Source organism: Leucoraja erinacea, chromosome 10 (genome assembly GCF_028641065.1).
Source record: "Leucoraja erinacea ecotype New England chromosome 10, Leri_hhj_1, whole genome shotgun sequence".
Taxonomy (NCBI): Eukaryota; Metazoa; Chordata; class Chondrichthyes; order Rajiformes; family Rajidae; genus Leucoraja; species Leucoraja erinaceus.
Genome location: NC_073386.1, coordinates 44,106,253 through 44,125,283, shown reverse-complemented (window position 1 = coordinate 44,125,283; position 19,031 = coordinate 44,106,253). Strand labels below are relative to the sequence as shown.

At 43.1% G+C, this 19,031-nt stretch overlaps 1 protein-coding gene across 2 annotated transcripts in view; it reads left to right on the top strand.

Annotated features, from left to right (window-relative positions):
* Nucleotides 1–19,031, top strand: part of ror1 (receptor tyrosine kinase-like orphan receptor 1) — a 236,764-nt gene that overhangs the window by 196,303 nt on the left and 21,430 nt on the right. For both annotated transcript variants that reach the window (XM_055642081.1, XM_055642080.1), the window contains exons 5-6: nt 16,071–16,198; nt 17,142–17,459. In XM_055642081.1, coding sequence (XP_055498056.1) covers nt 16,071–16,198; nt 17,142–17,459 — 446 coding nt within the window. The remainder of the gene's footprint in view (nt 1–16,070; nt 16,199–17,141; nt 17,460–19,031) is intronic.

Here is a 19,031-nt window from a genome sequence, read left to right as displayed (position 1 = left end):
CGCCATTACTGTTCTCCTGTCACACCTGCTAGGGTTCCTTTCCAGTCAACTTTGGCCAGCTCCTCCCTCATGCCTCTGTCGTCCCTTTGCTCAGCTGCAATACCGACACATCCAATTTCCTCCTCGTCCTCATCTCCATTCCAAAGGTACGTCCTTTTAATCTGAGGCTGTGCCCTCTGATCCTCGACTCTCCCACTACTGGAAACATCCTCTCCACACCCACTCTATCCAGGCCTTTCATTATTGGGTAGGTTAATGTGACTTGTGTCACATTCAGCTCCAATCTCTACTTCCAGGGACACTATTGAAGATTTGCGCTCATGCCCAAGACCTGCTAAAAATGTCCACTTGCTCATAAAATTCCAGTCAGATCAGCTTGCATATCTGGTATTACAGAACTTAGATTTGCTGCTTTTGTACTTTGAGGAGGGATGGGAAGAATATTGGCAAGGAAGTTAAGTTATTAAGCCTTTGTACTGCTTGAGGGTAGAGTTTTTAGAAGCTCACAGACTGCAGGAGACCGCTTTATTGGTTTGAAAATACTGATTGGATAATGCATACAGTGTGTTCATCTCCAGCTGAATCTCAGCAGTTGGCTTCCTTCCTGCTCTCAAATGTTGATTCCATCATTGTGGGACAAGTTTAAAAAAATTTAATACTGTTTCATTAAATAAGTATGGGAACGTCTTGGGTTTCATTTCATATAACGTACATTGGCTTGCAGCACACCAGCCCTGAGTTCCTAATACTCTGAACAGGTCATTCCTGTCCTCGTTGGCTTTGTATTCACGGTCAGTACTTAAATTAGCTGTTTCAGCCAAATAATCCATTTTACTGCAATACCAGCTGGTACTAAATTCAGTTGCTTTGAAGGGAAGGGGAATTGGAGACCCACAGAATTTGTCATTACAGCGAGTTCGTTGCTCTTGCAAGCAAGCCCGAAGCAATAGATCTGCGAGGCATACTGTGGCCTTTGTATCCACTGCCCTCAGCTTTCCATCTGTGCATTGAATATTTTTTGCAGGCTGCCACTGGCCAAACTAGAAGTGGTGAACATCACTTCCCTGTGCCAAGACACTGTACCATAGCCAACTTTCCACCAAGAATACTGGCAGGCAGCACAAAAAGGAATAAACATTTCAACCTCTGTGTTTTGCAGAGTAGCTGAAACAGTAGTCTGAGGAATTTTTATTTGGAACTTCTTTATCGGTGTTCTGAAATTAAGAGTTGTTCAGCCATCTCATATTCTAACTCGCTCTTTCCCTACCTCTGAAAACTAGCCAGCTCTTTATACCCTTGGGCTTTCCTTTTGCCTAAATCTGCAGGGTTTGAAAACTCAATTTTAATGTAACATAACCACCACTATTTATCTAATTTTTTACACACTCTTTTCCAATTTAGTGGTGTCCCTCGTCATGAGTCTTGGATTTGTGCTTGTGTGAATCAACAAAAAAAGCATCTGGTAGAAAAATGGGTCACAATTTAATACTTCAGAGGTTAGCTGCTTTTGTGTAGAGAGAATCGCCAAATAGTTTATTTTTATTTCTTTGCAGAGGGAAGTGTGAGGGGCATTCCACCTTCTTCCAAGGGCTGAAATTAATGTTGTACTTGCTTATCCTATCTTCGGCTAGATTCAGCCTCGTTGAGTGCGTTTCAGGATCTTTTTATATTTGGGATAACGGACTGAGGGCACTCTGCCAACCATGTACAGACTTCCAACTTGTAGTTGTTTGCTCACTCAGCAGTAGGTTGAGACTTGGCACTGTGCAAAAGACAAATTCCTCATTGTATTTGGTAGATTGCAAAATAGGTTAGGCAAAGAATACGCATGCCTTTGCAATTTAGGTAACACCATCTTCGTTTTGTACAATATTAATATTAAAGTAGATACTTTGATACTAATTGGGAAGAGTACATTTGTAATGTGTGGTTGAGGAATAAATCTCTATTTATAATTAGGTCATTATTTTCATAGGAGGCAACTTTGTTAAATCAACTAAACACTTCTTGAAAAGAGCATTGAATGTATTACATATAAATCATTATAGTTGAGATAAGTGTAACTAAATTAACTGAAATCTTTGATATGAACCTTTGAAAATTTGCAGGTATATTTGGTGATGATAGATAAACTACACACTTTGTTGAAATAAATGAGTCCAGTACACACATCAAAGGACATTGTTCTTGGAGATTGTCTGGTGCATTCCAATTGATGTTTTCATAATCAAAACACTGAACTCTTAGATCTGGGCATATTCAAGCATATTCTGTTTTGAAAGGCACCGACTGGGCTAGAACTTGCTGCCTACTTCACTGTTAAGAACATGGATCATAGAAACATAGAAAATAGATGCAGGAGTAGGCCTTTCAGCCCTTCGAGCCAGCGCCACCATTGAATATGATCATGGCTGATCATCCTTAATCAGTACCCCGTTCCTGCTTACACCCTTTTTCTCTTGATTCCGTTAGCCCTAAGAGCTATATCTAACTCTCTGTTGAAAACATCCAGTGAATTGGCCTCCACTGCCTTCTGTGGCAGAGAATTTCACAGATTCACAACTGGGTGAAAAGGTTTTTCCTCATCTCAGTCCTAAATGGCCTCCCCTTTATTCTTAAACTGTGACCACTGGTTCTGGACTCACCCAACATCGGGAACATTTTTCTTGCATCTAACCAGTCCAATCCCTTAAGAATTTTATATGTTTCGATAAGATCCCCTCTCATCCTTCTAAATTCAAGTGAATATATTGAAGAACCACCATTGCTTCTATATATTTGTTTGGTCCCCAATGACAAGGCATTGCCCACGGTGTAATGTCATGGTATGGGCTGGTAAGTGCAGGGATGAGGACAAGCAGGACAAGTCCTGCCTGTGAAACAGATAAGAAAGCAAATTTGGCAACTGGATAAACTGCAACATTGGCTTTGCTAGTTTTTAAGCTCGTTAAAATATTTGAATAGTTATTTCTATTATTCAAAAAAACTATTACAATCAATCAAACAATTAAACCATTTAAAGAATACTGAAATAATTCAAAAAGGTATAGATTACTTAAACTTATCAATGTTCTTCATAATTGTTTTTCCACTTTGGAAGTAGTAGATAGGAAGCCTGAACGGAAACCTCAGGAGACTTTGTGCCCCACCCCAGGTTTCCGTGCGGTTCCTGGAGGTTTTTGTCAGTCTCCCGAATGGTCGAAAGTGGTTTCCGCTTCTTCTATGTTACGGCGATTATTTCAAAAAATTCAAAACCGACCGGCCGGAGGTTGCAGGTGGTTGCCAGTGGTTGCAGGTAGCGGAAGGTAAGACCTTCCACTACCTGCAGGTGGTTGCCGGAGGTTGCAGGTAGTGGTAGGTAAGACCTTCCACTACCTGCAACCTCCGGCAACCACCTTCAAATAGCATCGCAACCGGCTTTGACTAAAAAATTACCGATTTTTAAAACGGCAACCTATTTTTAGTCACGGTCGGTTTGAATTTTTTGAAATAATCGCCGGAACATAGAAGAAGCAGAAACCACTTTCGACCATTAGGGAAACTGACAAAAACCTCCGGGAACCGCACGGAAACCTTGGGTGGGGCGCAAAGTCTCCAGAGGTTTCCGTTCAGGTTTCCTAAGTGGGACAGGGGCATTAGGTTGCTGCTCCACCACTGGACTGCATGAAGAGTCCAATTTATACCAACAGTCCAGAATAAAGCCCTAAAATAATGAGTCAAAATAGGTTTCAGTGGTTTGGTTGCTAATGGCACCTGGACTTATTTTTTTTTTTTAAAACAAGCAATTATGCATTGCAATGTTGACAGCAGTTGATGTGAGACAGGTTCACTTTAAAAAAAAATAATGAATGGCATGTTACCAGTGCAATCTGAAATAAACTAACAATCTTCTTGATATGATTTCCAATTACAATCAGTGTCCACCATCTCTCAATCAATGGGTGTTGTGACTTGAGTATCTGACACTCTTGACAGTAGTGTACATTTCTGCAAGAAATAAGTGCACTCTACAAAGCTTTGCTGAAACATTGCTGCTGTTTCTGGACTTGGATTTTACAGAGCAGGAATGCAGTACCTTTGATCTAAACCAGGGTGAAGGCAGGGTGTTGCAATTAGTCCCGTCAACTCCTGGGCTATGAGGAGCAGAACAAAATAAGTTAAGGACTCCTGCTCTACAGTGTCATTCAGTGACCCTTGTTGGAACGTTGCCTTTGTGGGTGTATGGTGAGATCACATCCACATTGTTGGAAAGAAATAGCTGGCATTCATCCTCGAGGCACATACATAATGAGCAGGCACTTAGCTAAAGTTTTGGAGGTCATCTGTGCCATTTAAGTGCCTTCAGAGCAGAACAAGAATAAAATGAAGAAATATAATTTTGTAAGACGTCTTAAGAGTAGTCTTATCACCTGAGTGTCAATGCATCAATTTTGATAGATTGAAAAAAAATAAGTAACTTTGTGTAAGATGAACATGATTCAATATTATTAAAACAAAAGGATTAGATAAAACCTTTTGCATTTTGTTTAGGGTATTAATCACTCCACTGTACATATCAAATATTTCCTGAGGTTAGAATTTACTGTTCTAATAGTAGTGGATGTACATTTGATGGGATTTTATAAACTTCCCTTGTCCACTTAACAGAGTCAATAGTAAATATTGAACATAGGGATGCCATAAAAAGTGCAGCTTTCGACCCCTCCCGTTGTCAAGCATAATTCCTAGCCTTTGGTGCTCTTTATAGTCTGTCAACAAGGAAATTAAAAGCACCATAAACTATAATTATTCTTAAATGTGCAAATATGTTGGATGTGGGATCAGAGATTCGGGAATTAAGTTTTGTTGAGTCGTGCAGATCTGACTGCTGGCTCTGCAATAACCTTCACACCTTGTTGTATATACTTTTAATCATTTCAATTCTGGCATTTCCTGAGAGTTGTTGTTTTTTTTTATGTAGACTAGATGATGTCACCCATGATTAGAGCACATTACAAATCACATAGAAGGCCATTCAGCCTAGAGTGTTTGTACTAGCCTTCCAGAAAGCCTTCCAATGAAATCCAATGCCTGGTTTCCTCCTTCCCCCATCCTTGCAAAGAGCTTCTTGTCATGTAACTGTTGTATGAGGGTTACAGTTGAATCTGCCTCCTTCATTCTTTCACATGGAGTATTGTGCAGTGAAACAACTTGCTGCATTGAAGAAAATTGTCCTCCTTGATCTTTTGCTAAACAACTTAAATCTGTGCATTCACCCAAGGAATAGTTCCTCCCTTCCTTTTCTGTTACAACACCCTGTAATTTTGAACGCCTCCATCAAATGTATGAGTCATCAGAGAGCATTGTCAGAATGCTATAACTCACCCATAGCAGGCTAACATACTCCACAATGCTAAAGTTTGGTTTGTCTCCCCTCCACCAATGCCCGACTTCCGACCTCCGACTTTCTTCCAGTGTTCGTTTTTGGAAAATATAAAGTTCCCACAAACAACTTTTAAGTTTGTTGTTTGTGGGATGGTCACAATATAAACATAAACTGACACTTGACCTCCGTTGCTTCATTAGTGTCCTTCAGGGAAGAAAATATGCTGCCCTACAGATAAAGCCCAAAGTCTGAATGACCCTTTAAGTTCCTTCAGCATTCCAACACAATTAAAAATAGACAATAAAGGTTGATATTGCCAGCAATATCGACATACCTGAACAAATAAATGAAGGAAAATAAAATATTCCAATCTCAAGCTCATGAATTATTAACAGTGCAGGAAAGCAAGATCTTAATGGTTCTGACAAGTTCCATGTCAACTAAAGGGCCTGTCCCACGAGCATGCGACTCCATGCGGCAAGCACGACCTAACGTGGTCGCTTGAGCCGTAAGGCTTCGCGAGGCCGGTCCCACTCCGATCGCCGGAGCCGTATGGAGTTGTGCGGAGTTGGTCCCGACATCGCGCGGGGCTCCGAAAAACTGACCGTGTTCAAAAATTCAGCGCGGCAACGGCCTGCCGGCCTGCAGCCACCTCGACGCCGTACACACCGCCTCGACGAGCGTGTGCAGCGTCTCGACGCAGTACGTCACGCGCGAACTTCCCACGGACTTCGCTTGAACTTCACATCACTCACTCGACCTCCGCTCGGCCCCCGCTTCCGGTTTGGTCGTGGGACAGGCCCTTAATGAAACTGATCACTTCTGACAATTTCTGCAATGTTTTGCAATTAATGTTGCCTCAATAGGAAACATTGACTAGACCGATGTGCGGATTGAAACACCAACAGGTTTAAAATGGCCTAATTCCATATTGTTGGGGGTGGTTTGAAAGTATTGGAGGTTGCAATGTGGGAATTAATTGTTTAATCTAATTGTTTTCTGATGAAATTGGCCAGGCTTAAAGAGAACAATGTTCAGGTCTCCAGGGTTCTACATATTTCACTAATGTCCATTGCTCATAGGTTTTTAGACACAAGGAACTGCAATGCTGGTTTATTATTATTTTTTAAACACAAGTTGCTGGTGTTACTCAGTCGGTCAGCCAAGAGCTCTGGAGAACATGGATAGGTGACAAAGCTTGGCAAGTGATAGGTTGAGGGAGGGGGGGGGGGGTTGATTGGCAGATGAGTAGACAAAGCCCAGAGATGAAAAGAAGACAAAAGGCTGCTAGATTAGGAGAGAAGAGGGGCGAAATGTGAAAATAGGAAAGGGTATATAGATGGAAGGGGACTGAAGAAGAGGAAAAGGAATGCAGGATAGTGGGAGAAATGGTGGGATAGTGGGTGCACACCTGGTTGGGTTACAGAGAAAGGAGGGAAAAACTGGATTGCTGGGGACTGATGGCGATTGGGGTGGTTAAGTAAAATTGGAGGAATCAGTCTGCATCCCATTGGGTTGTAAGCTACCCAAGTGGAATATGAGGTGCTGGCCCTCCAGTTTGCATGTGGCCGCACCCTGGCAATGGAGGAGACCGAGGACAGTAAAGTCAATATGCGAATGATATTAGATATGCCATTTATTGTCACTATACATGTACAATGAGATTAAAAGCAGCTCGTACTCAGTGCATACATATAATTTAGTACAAAAAACAAGAAACAGAAAACAAAACAAAAGGGGGAGGGGGGGGGATAGGTGCACAATTCTGCGGCGCTATATACATATGTATAAAGGCAAAATGGCGAAGGATGAATAGGTAGTATTCTCAGGCAGATGTTTAAAGATTATATTAAATATTATTATTATTTTTTTTAATATTAAAAATTACAGTTACAATACACATTACAGTCCCAAATTTCAGTACGTGGATAGAATAGATGGAAGTCCGGGTGTTGGGCTGTGAAGTCAGTGCATGTGTGAATTAAGAGTAGCTATGACTTTCGGAAAAGAACTATTCCTGAGTCTATTTGTCCTAGATTTGATGCACCTATAGCGCCTTCCAGAGGGCAGCAGGTCGAACAGTCCAAACGCAGGATGGGAGCTGTCCTTGATGATATTCTTTGCCCTGCTAAGGCAGCGGGAGGTGTAAATATCCATCAGGGAGGGGAGAGGGCAACCAATGATCTTCTGTGCTGAATGGAAGAGGAGATATAATGGTTAGCAACCAGGAGATGCCGGAGGTCTCGGCTGACTGAGCGCGTGTTTGGGGAAACAGTGGGTGTCGTCGATGTAAAGGAGGCCACATCGGCAGAACCAAATGCAGCAGATGGTGTTAGAGGCGGTACATGTGAACCTCGGTCTCATCTGGAAGAGCAATGGCGTCTTTGGATGGATGTGAGGGAGGAGGTGTAGGGGCAAGCATGACATCTCCTGTAATTACACGGGAAATTACTTGAGGGGGGAGGGGTTGGTTTTGGTGGGGAAGGATGCGAGACCGGGGAGTTGCAGAGCGAGTGATTTATACGGAAAGCAGAAAGGGGTGGAGATGGGAAGATATGACTGGTGGCGGGATCACTTTGAGGGTGGCGGAAATGTTGGTGAATGAAGTGTTGGGTGCACAAGCTGGTGGGCTGAATGGCTCAGCGGAACTCTATCCTTGTTCCGTCTGGGAGTAGGGTGAGTGAGAGCAGAACTATGGGGCACAAGGGAGGGACTGGTGAGGGATCCATCTACAACCACAGCAAGGAAACTACATGGATGAAAGAAAGTATCTTCCGAGAGTGGAAAGCCTCTTGTTGGGAGCAGATGTGGCAGAGATGGAGAAAGTGAGAGTAGAGGATGGGTGTCTTTGCAAGAGGCATATGTAGTCCAGATAACTGTGGCAGTCAGTGGGTTAACCATAAATGTCAGTCGACAGTCTGTCTCCTGCGATGGAGACAGAGAGATCGAGAAAGGGAAGAGAAGCGTCAGATATAGTACAAATTAATTTGAGGGCAGGGTGGAAGTTAGTGGTAAATTTTTAATAAAATCAACAAAAAAACTCATAGATTTTTGTCATGATACTAACATCTTTCACCTCCTCTCTTCCATCCATTCCCACCTTGTTTGAAAGAATGATTGTTGCAAATACGTGATTAACACACATTGAACACTTAGAATGTGGAACAGAGGACAGTACAGCACAAGAATAGGCCCCTTGACCCACCATTTTTATGGCAAATATGATGCAAAAACCATCTCATATCTACCTGCACGTAATCGATATCCTTCCATTCCCTGCGCATTCATTTGTCTTAGGAGGTACACATTCTAAACATGACATGATTTAATAGTTTCTTTTAACTTGGGGGAAAAAAAAGTTTATATATATATTTCTGCAGCTGTTTGTGAAGGAATGACTTTAGAAACCATTTTTGAGATTTAATGATTCTCCCTTTGGTATTCTCAAAGCAGCTCTTTTACTTTTGTTACTGTGTACAGAACCTTCAATATTCCGGTGATATTTCAAGTGAAATAACCTTTCATCAGATATATTTGATGTCAGTTTTGGGCAATATGTTTTAATTCCGTTTTGAGAAGATGTAATTGCAATAATGACCTTGGGAATGTCTGTTGAATCTACATTGGTTGAAAATAAGTTAATTCTTCCCTAAATTATTGCCTCTTCTGTCAAAATGTTTCTTTGTGGTTCTTCCAAGTGGTTTTAATTAGTTCAGTTTTCAGAATGTTATGGTTCTATGCCGAGGCATGTGAGTTATTAATATAAACATAATGAATACGGGTGGTGCAGCGGCAGAGTTGCTGCCTCACAGCACCAGACACCCGGGTTCGGTCCTGATTAAGGGTGCTGTTTGTACGGAGTTTGTATGTTCTCCCCTTGTTTTCCCCGGGTGCTCTGGTTTCCTCCCACACTCCAAAGACGTACAGGTTTGTAGGTTAATTGGCTTTGGTAAAATTGTAAATTGTCCCTAGTGTGTGTAGGATGGTGCTTGTGTACGGGGATCGCGGGCGGCGCGGATTCGGTGGGTCGAAGGGCCTGTTGCCGCACTGCATCCCTAAACTAAACTAAACTAGAAGTTATTCTTAAAGTTTCTCCAGCTCCAGAGCACCAGAAGTGCCAATGAGAATTGCATGGCTGAAGCAGCTGGTTTAGATATTGAGGGGAAGTGCAGAACAATCTCGGGGATGCAAAATTACTTGTACATGTGTATATGATTTTACTTTTAAAGCCTTTCCATAGGAGACTCGACCCTTCTGAGCAACAGGGTCAGCTGCCCACAGAAAGCAGTGCCACAATGTAGAATATGGTTATATTCAGTTTGGAAATCAAAATCCACAACGTAAAGAAACCTAAAGGTTTCAAGAGACCGAGCAAACCTCTCAGTAGATTTCTTCAGGTTTTAGAGACCCCGGCTTAAATTTGTATAGCAAAAGCTATTTGTAGTGTGCTGAGGGGGAATAAAGGAGTCATAAAAACTATTACTGTAGAGGGAAGTCATTTTAAGTGAACATGTGCTTTCTCCATAATCGTATAAGGAGCCAGAGTAGATAAACATGAACAGTGTGTTCAACATGTTATAGAATAGAAATAAAACATCACAATTCTGTTTTAAAAGTAAATTGGAAAACATTATATTGTAATTTTACAATGAATTTCACAAAGTCATTTTATGATAGAGCACCAAGTTGTTTATTAGTCAAGGAGACATGCAGATGCTGGAGTCTTGAGCAAATAACAAAAAGCTGGAGGAACTCAGTGGGCCAGGCTGCATCTGTGGAGGGAATGGACAGGCGATGTTTCAGGTTGGGATCTTCATCTGACTGATGAGCTTGGGAGAAGAAAGCTGGAAAAGTAACTTGTGCAAAGCATTTTGTTACTTTGTTTAACTGCAACCATTTCTCTTTTTTTATAGGGCACCACTGATCAACAGGTCCCCTGATTAGTTGTTTTCCCTTCCCACTACTTTTTAGACTAGTTTTGGAGATGAGGAAGTTTAGTTGAGTTTAATTTAGAGATACAGCTTGGAAACGGGCCATTCAGCCCACTGAGTCCATGCCAACCACCTGTGATCACCTGTACACTTGTTTTATCCTATACACTAGGGACAATTTACTGTGTAAACCTGGAGAGTGATAGGTGGATACAGCTGAGGGGAGGTGGGAGATGAATGGAGTTTATCATGGAATAAGTGACAAAGGCTGCACGTTAACAAAAAAGATTAAAAAGGATGTCAGATAACGAAACGAGGAAAAGTAAATGAGAGGGAAGGATCTGGGTGAGAGGGGACAGGTGAGCAATGGGTTGTCTCAGAGATAAGAGGAGCAGGAGATGATGAGAACAACATCTCATATTCTGCATGGGTCGCCTACAAACCAATGATATGAACATTGGATTCTCCATTTTTAGGTAATACCTACCCCCTATCCTCACTCTCCCCCCACCCCCCCCACCACTCTATCCCAGTGCACGCTCATTTCTCCCACCGTTTCCCACAACTACCCTGATCCTTTCCCCTCCCTGTATGTTACACCCCTCCCATCTCCAAGTCCCCCTCACTCAGTACCTCTCATCCCTGACCCCTTCACCTATATCCCTCCCTCAGGCTAGAGGGGAAGGTGAGTGGCCATGTACCGCCTGCGAGCTCACCTTAAGGGCCCTTGGAGGGTGCCCTAAAGTGGGACATGCGATAGTGGGTGGATAGCATGGTTGCAGTGGTCACAGCTGGTGGTGTTGGTGGAGGTAGTCGATGGATGCTCTGTCGCAGCTGGATGAGTGAGCAGATCAGGTGCAGCTGCATGGAGTGGCAGTGGCAGGAACCTAGGTCAGGCACAACCCTACATCATCGATCCAATGGGCCATAACAATGGACCTTAAAGTGAGAAAAAAAAGAAGCTGCTTATCTCCCTAGACTTCAGACTTGAAAGTTGCAAGATGGCGATTTGTTGCATGCTGTCCCAGAAGAGGATCTATTGACAAACACTTCACACTTTTACTTGTGATTACACTCATGTCGTGTATGAGTTGAGTGCATAGTATGGGGGGAAAAAAAGCATTTTCATTGTTTGGGGAAAAAAGTTTATATCTCGATAGGCGTGAGAATAATAACCTAAACTAAACATTTTACTCCTCCTCCCCTTTCCTTATTTGACATCCTATAAGTCCAATCGGCCCATCAAATTCAATCCTGGCTGATCTATCTTTCACATCTTCTTGCCCTGCCCCTATAACCCCTGACACCCGTACTAATCAAGAATGTGTCAAGAAGATGTGACTACTGATGGAATCGCATTGAAGATGGCAGAAATGTTGGAGACTATGTGTTGGGTGTGGAGTTCTGAAGGGGTGAAAATAAGAACGTGGAATTCTTTCCTTGTTGCCTCTGGGAGCAGGGGGAGCGTAGACTGTGGGACACAGAGAAAATATAGGTGGCGGATTCACCTACAACAGCATGGGTGAAACCACGGTTACTGAAGAATGAGGACACCTTTAAAACCGAGATGAGAAGAACTTTTTTCACACAGAGAGTGGTGAATCTCTGGAACTCTCTGCCACAGAGGGTAGTTGAGGCCAGTTCATTGGCTATATTTAAGAGGGAGTTAGATGTGGCCCTTGTGGCTAAGGGGATCAGGGGGTATGGAGAGAAGGCAGGTATGGGATACTGAGTTGGATGATCAGCCATGATCATATTGAATGGCGGTGCAGGCTCGAAGAGCCGAATGGCCTACTCCTGCACCTAATTTCTATGTTTCTATGTTTCTATCTTGAATGTCCTGGAATGGAAACTTCATCTTGGAAGCAAATACAGTGGATACAATAGAAGAACTGAGAGTAAGAGATGGCCCCCTTGCGAGAGGCAGGGTGGAAGGAGGTATCATTATGTTAGCTGTGAGAGTCAACAGGTTTCCAGTTGACGTAAGGCGATAGTTTGTCGCCGTGATGAAGATGAGAGAGAGATCAAGAAAGGGGACTGAGGTGTCAGAGATGGTCCACGTGACTTTGGGGGCAGGGAGGAAGTTAGTTGTAGAGTTGATGGCCTCAACGAGTTGCCAATGTAGTGGAGAAAGCGTTGGGGAATGGTGAACATAACAGGGAGTGTGTATTGCCTCTTCCCATTGCCATACTGGCCTTTCAGAATTTGGCCTCTTTTACTGTCTGCATGAGACCACACGCAAACTGGATGAACACCACCGCATGTTCCACTTGGGTAGATTACAATCTAATGGTATGAACATTGAATTCTCCAATTTCAACTAATACTCCCAAACCCCTTCTTATTCCCCTGCCCCCTCAACCCCCCTTCCCCCCCACCCACAGTGCATCCTTCTTTCCCACCATTTTCCACCATCTGCAAGCTTTTCACCCCCCCCCCCCCCCCCCCCCCCCCCCCCCGCCCCACCCCAACTGTATGCACCTCTCTAATGCCCTTGTCCGATATTTGCTTTTATTCCCCTTGTTCCCTTGCCCCTGTCCCCTTCCCAACCATGTTCCTCCCACTGGCTTTACAGTTCACCCCCTCCTCTTCTTTCCTTATCTGACTCCATTTTATCTCTTTTTCACCTCTGGCCTTTATCACTATCTCCACTCATGAGCCGATTATCTACCCTCCCCCTCACCAGCACCCACCTATCATATGCCAGTCTTTGGCTTGCCCTCACCTCTCTTATCCAGCTTTGTTTCCCCCTACTCCCATCAGTTTAGTTTAGAGAAACAGCGTGGAAAGATACCTTTAGCCCAGCGGGTCCGCGCTGATCAACAATCACTATCCTACACACCAGGGACAATTTACAAAACCTAATTAACCAGCAATCCTGCACATTTTTGGAATGTGTGAGGAAATTTGAGCACCCGAGGAAAATCCCCATGGTCACAGGGAGAATGTACAAACGAAGTACAGACAGCACCCGAGGTTAGGATCAAACCTGGGTCTCTGGCGCTGTAAGGCAGCAATTCTACTGCTGCGGCACTGTATCATTTAAAAGTCACAATTGTATCTGTTCAGTAACACTCTCCAGGGCTCTACCATTACTGTGCAAAACCTGCTGTTGTTTGACATACAAAGTGCAACACCTCTCACTTGTCAATGTTAAATTTAATTTGCCATTCCTTGCTTTAACTTCCCAACTGATCTAGGTCTTGTTGTAAACTTTGATATCCCTGATAACCAATTCTTTGACAAGCACATCTTTAGGTGATTAAAGCACTTGCTAGACTGGAGAAAGGTCTCACACACCATCCCACAAACTGCCCGTGAAGCAATCACGCACCTCCTGCGCAGCCGTGGAAAATTCTACAATTACCTTTGATTTCATTAGCTACCCCTGATCACACAAAACTGGAGTGAAAGCAAGTCATCCTCAATTCAGATGGATTGCCTAAGAAAAAGCAGAAGACAGGTTATCCAGTATTTTTGGAACCTGAGCTGCTAAAGAAATTGCTTGATCCAGCACAGTTATGCAGTCCAGGAAGGCCTTGATATTTGATCTGCAGTGTGAGCAGTACATGTTTGAAATTTTTAAATGGCTAAGTTGCGGGTCATTCTTTTTTCTCGGCACCTCAATGTATCCTGATTTTTATTATTCATCCACTAACCCATTGCAAAAAGGTCCAAATCAGTTGTGTCGGCTTTATTATCCCAGTAGTTGGTTTAGATAATTATCGACCAGTTTGCCTGATACATATCTTTACCCCCCCCCTCCCCCTACACATGTCCTGCAACAAAAGAAACAAGAAAAAAGGTGACCAATGTTTGGCGTGGACTCAGTGGGCTGAAGGGCCTGTTTCCATGCTGTATCTCTTAATTAAACTAAACTAAACTGAACTAAACATCAACATCCCCAAAACTAGCCTAAAAACTAGTGGGAAAAGAAAAAAAACAATCAGACATTGGACAATAGACAATAGGTACAGGAATTGGCCCATTCAATGTGATCATGGCTGATCATCCACAATCAGTACCTGCCTTCTCCCCATATCCCTTGACTCCGCTATCTTTAAGAGCTCTATCTAACTCTCTCTTGAAAGCATCCAACAAATTGGCCTCCACTGCCTTCTTGAGGCAGAGAATTCCACAGATTCACAACTATTGGTGAAAAAGTTTATCCTCATCTCCGTTCTAAATGGCCAACCCCTTATTCTTAAACTGTGGCCCCTGGTTCTGGACTCCCCCAACATCGGGAACATGTTTCCTGCCTCGAGCGTTGAAACCGCGAGCTGGATTGACCGACCACACACACACACGGAAAATTTTCCGCAAGTAAAAATTGGTTGGCATGGTCCTTTTGAACTCGTAGTGCAGTGGAGTGGGGTTGCTATGTAGTTATAGGCAGTCGAGGTACCGTAGGCAATCTCCTTTGCTGACCAGGCATTTTAATTGGCTCATTGGAGTTTTCAGAACCAAGGAAAACCAACCGGTAATGTTAAATGCCCGCTAAACTTTATTAGAAATCGTCTGGCTTCTTAAAAGTGTCTCTCCCCCCCCCTTCTCTCCCCCTCTCTCCCCCCCCCCCCCCCCCCCCCGCCCTCTCTAAAGGACATTCCGTACACTGTGCCAGCCGTCTTTTCCCTTCCTGTTCATCGCGGAGTATGAATTTCAGACACCGCCGCCTTCCCTGGCTTCCTTTGCGATGTGTGTGTGTGTGTGTGTGTGTGTGTGGCTCCCGCCTGTGTGCGTGTGTGCGTGTGTGTGTGTGTGTGTGTTGTGTGTGTGTGTGTGTGTGTGTGTGTGTGTGTGTGCGTGTGTGTGTGTGTGTGTGTGTGTGTGTGTGCGTGCGTGCGTGTGTGTGTGTGTGTGTGTGTGTGTGTGTGTGTGTGTGTGTGTGTGTGTGTGTGTGTGTGTGTGTGTGCGCTCGCTGATGGTCAATCCTGCTCGCGTTTTCATCACTGACGGTCGATCCAGCTCGAGGTGTTTCGGGCGAGTGCCCTCGAACCTGAAGGTCGAAGACAGTTGCTGAAAAGGCGCGTTAGTGGGACAGGCTTTTTACAGAGTATCTGAACAGGCAGATAAGGATCTCATTGAAAAAATGATACCTCTGGAGACACAGGTACTGCAGATGCTGGAACCTTGCATAGAGCACAAATTGTTGAAATAACTCAGTAGTTCAGGAAGCATCTCTGGAGGACGTGGATAGACTACATTTCAGTTTGATGAAGGGTTCCAACCTGAAATGTCGTCTATCTATGTCCTCCAGAGATGTTGCCTGAACCACTGAGTTATGCCCACACTTGGTGTAACTTTGTGTAAGGAGGCAGGGAAGCATCCATCTGTTTAGTTGTGTGACCAGGGTTTGGGATGGCCCTTGCACGGATGCTTTAAGCAGTATTGTATTTGGTTGTGAATGGTCTGTTTAAGCTGCATAGAGTCATGAAGAATCACCAGTCATGTTAAGATGCCAGTAGTGTCAGGGGAAGTGGGGAGAATAATTGCTAAAGGAAAAGAACCTCAAAGTATTAATGCAAGTATGAAGCACTTCAGGATTTTGTTTTTCTATTCGCTAAGTGAGCTAAAATTAGAAGCTCACTGAAGGCCTTTATTCTTTTTTTTTTTAAGGAACTTAATTTTTTCAAGATGTTCTTGAATAGTTTTTGAACACTGCAGTGGAAGAATGCACGATTTGAAATTGTTAAAAATGTTTGCAACAGTGCCCTCTATTGTCCAGCAACTTGCGACTTTGTGAACTCACTCCTAACATTCCTTTCATCTTGCAGAGTTACGTTTGAAGAAGATGGCTTTTGTCAGCCCTATAGGGGCATCGCCTGTGCAAGGTTCATTGCAAACAGCAGCATTTATGTGGACTCTCTACAAATGCAAGGAGAAATTGAGAACCAAATCACAGGTATGAGAGCTATTCGATGATAATGAACTATTCTTGTATTATACTGTATACATACTTACAGTTGCCAGTTTTGATTTTCAACTGTACTGAAGTTAGAAAGTTTGGCATAGTTTCTGGGATTTGCTAAATTGAAAGAAGTGCTGATTTATTCTGGCATATGGTTTCATTATTACTGGTCAACCTCCAGTATCCAGAGATGGCCATTACAAAGACAGAGCTCTAGACATTGATCAAAGGAGAACGTCTACTGAAGACAAACCTAATTTGTATATCAGATTAGAAAGCAAAGACATACATTTTCCTTTGAGTCTCATTAAAGAGTTGACATAAGTGAAAACCTTGGATGTTTATTTTTACCTTCCTTATTCTAGTAAATCTGGAGACAGTCTCATGGTTTCCCTTGCAAATCTAGTTGAGATTAGATTACTCACTGTGTAGGAAGGAACTGCAGATGCTGGTTTAAACCGAAGATAGACACAAAAAACTGGAGTAACTCAGCGGGTCTGGCAGCATTTCTGGAGAAAAGGTAATGTTTCGGGTCTGAAGAAGGGTCTGAACCCAAAACATCACGTATTCCTTTTCTCCAGAGATGTCGCCTGATCCACTTAGTTACTCTGGCTTTTTGTGTCTATCTTAGATGACTCACTATTGGCTTAAGGTGTACCTGGCACCTTTTGGATTTGCGGGACCTAGTTTCACAGGTTTTGGTGCTTTCTATCCATTAAGTTATCAAGGGGTCAGTGGAATATTGAGGGGGAAAAATGTGACACTCAATTGGGTATACTATAGTAATTTTTTTACAAACCATAGCATCATACATTTCTCAACTGCATATTACTAAAGAATGTCTGGAGCTTTGAGTTGATTGTGGCTCGGATCTTGAGTTGTTCCCCCTTGTCTATAAAATGTACACACTAAGCTAACTGTCTCATTTACTCTGCAGCTGCTTTCACGATGATAGGGACCTCGAATCATCTGACAGACCGTTGTTCGCAGTTTGCCATCCCCTCGCTGTGTCATTTTGCATTCCCGTACTGCGATGATACATCGTCGATGCCCAAACCTCGTGACCTTTGCAGAGATGAGTGCGAGATCCTGGAAAATGACCTGTGCAAGACCGAATATATCTTTGCCAGATCCAACCCTTTGATCCTAATGAGACTGAAGCTACCAAACTGTGAAGATCTTCCCATGCCAGACAGCCCAGAGGCTGCAAACTGCATGCGCATTGGAATTCCAATGGCAGAACCTATAAATAAAAGTAAGTGAACTAATGATCCTTGACTAAAGGAGAATATAAGAAGTATCAGTTTAATAGCTGCACAGTTCTGCCCCTTTAATATTTTTTTCTGTCTAGCCCTTCTGTTTGGAAGGCAGGGCCTGAATCAGGCTAGGTAAACAACATAGAAATTAAGAAACAAGGAACTGAGGATGCTAGTTTATTAAAACAATTATAAAAAATAACCAAAACAAAGTGCTGGAGTAACTCAGTCGGTCAAGCAGCATCTCTGGATAACATGGATAGGTGACGTTTTGTGTCAGGACCCTTCATCAGACTGAGTCTGACACTGAAGAATAGTCCTGACCCTGAAATGTCGCCTATTCATGTTCTCCAGGGATGAGTTACTCCAGCATTTTGTGTCTATGCTGCCTGACCCGCTGAGTAACTCCAGCATTGTGGGTCTTAATGTGGAAATTAACTAATTCAATAGCCATTTTGTAACCAGATAATGATCAGTATAATGCCAGCAGAGCTATTCCATCATGAGGGTCACAATTGATGCTCCACAATTGATCCTGCTGCACATGTGGACATTAGATACAGTACCAGCAGTGGCATTGCAATCAGTGCCAGGAAGTGTGGCTGCTTCCCTCTCGTCTCCAGCTAATGAGGAGATCAATAATGATGTCCAAGACAAACTGCTTTAGCTGCCAGAGACAATTCCTGATGTGCATAGCTTAGTACAACACAACGTGTCATCTTCAGCTGAGTTACTAGGGAATTAGACTTGGGTGCCCTGGTCAAATACTTACTGACTTGGATTAGAGCTGAGTTAATAATGGGGCTGCATTCAAACAAGCAAAACAGAAAACAGGAGATATTGTTGTGTTCACTGCCAATGGAAACGTGGGCATTGAGTAGTTGAGGAGTCCTGAAGGCGGTGATTCGTTTGGAGGACACCATTTTGCAGACAGTGTGCCGTAATGAGCTACAACAAACTGAACGCAAAAGGGCCAAGGGAATGTAATAGCAACCAGCCATATCTTTTACAGCAGGCATTGATGCATGTTATCAAAGGCTAGTTGTATCCTTTGTTAACCTAAGGCTCCTCTCATTTCACTGAGGGCACCAGGTAAGGTCAACTTAGTCAACACAAATTAGGGAACAAACCTAAGAATTTTACTAGTTTATGACTTGGGTGCTTGCCTTTCCATAGTATTATCTAATAAATAATAATAATAATAATAATATATTTTATTGTCATTGCACATAAGTGCAACAAGATTTGGTATGCAGCTTCCATCCAATGTCATAACTTAAACAAGCTAATACAATTTAGATTTAGAAACCCCGAGAAACATGATTTATAAAGAACAGTAAAACTGTAAGACAGTCAAAACAGTCTAAAGTGCAAATGTGTCTGTGCCGGGCCGATGTGCGATGTGACCATCCGAGGGAGACAGTTCATGGGGGTGGGGGACACTCAGCAGGGCCGGTTCAGAGCCGCTATAGCTCTGGGAATGAAGCTGTTCCTGAGCCTGGAGATTCGGGCGTAGAAGGCCTTGTAATGTCTGCCGGAAGGAAGGAGTTTGAACAGTCCATTACAAGGGT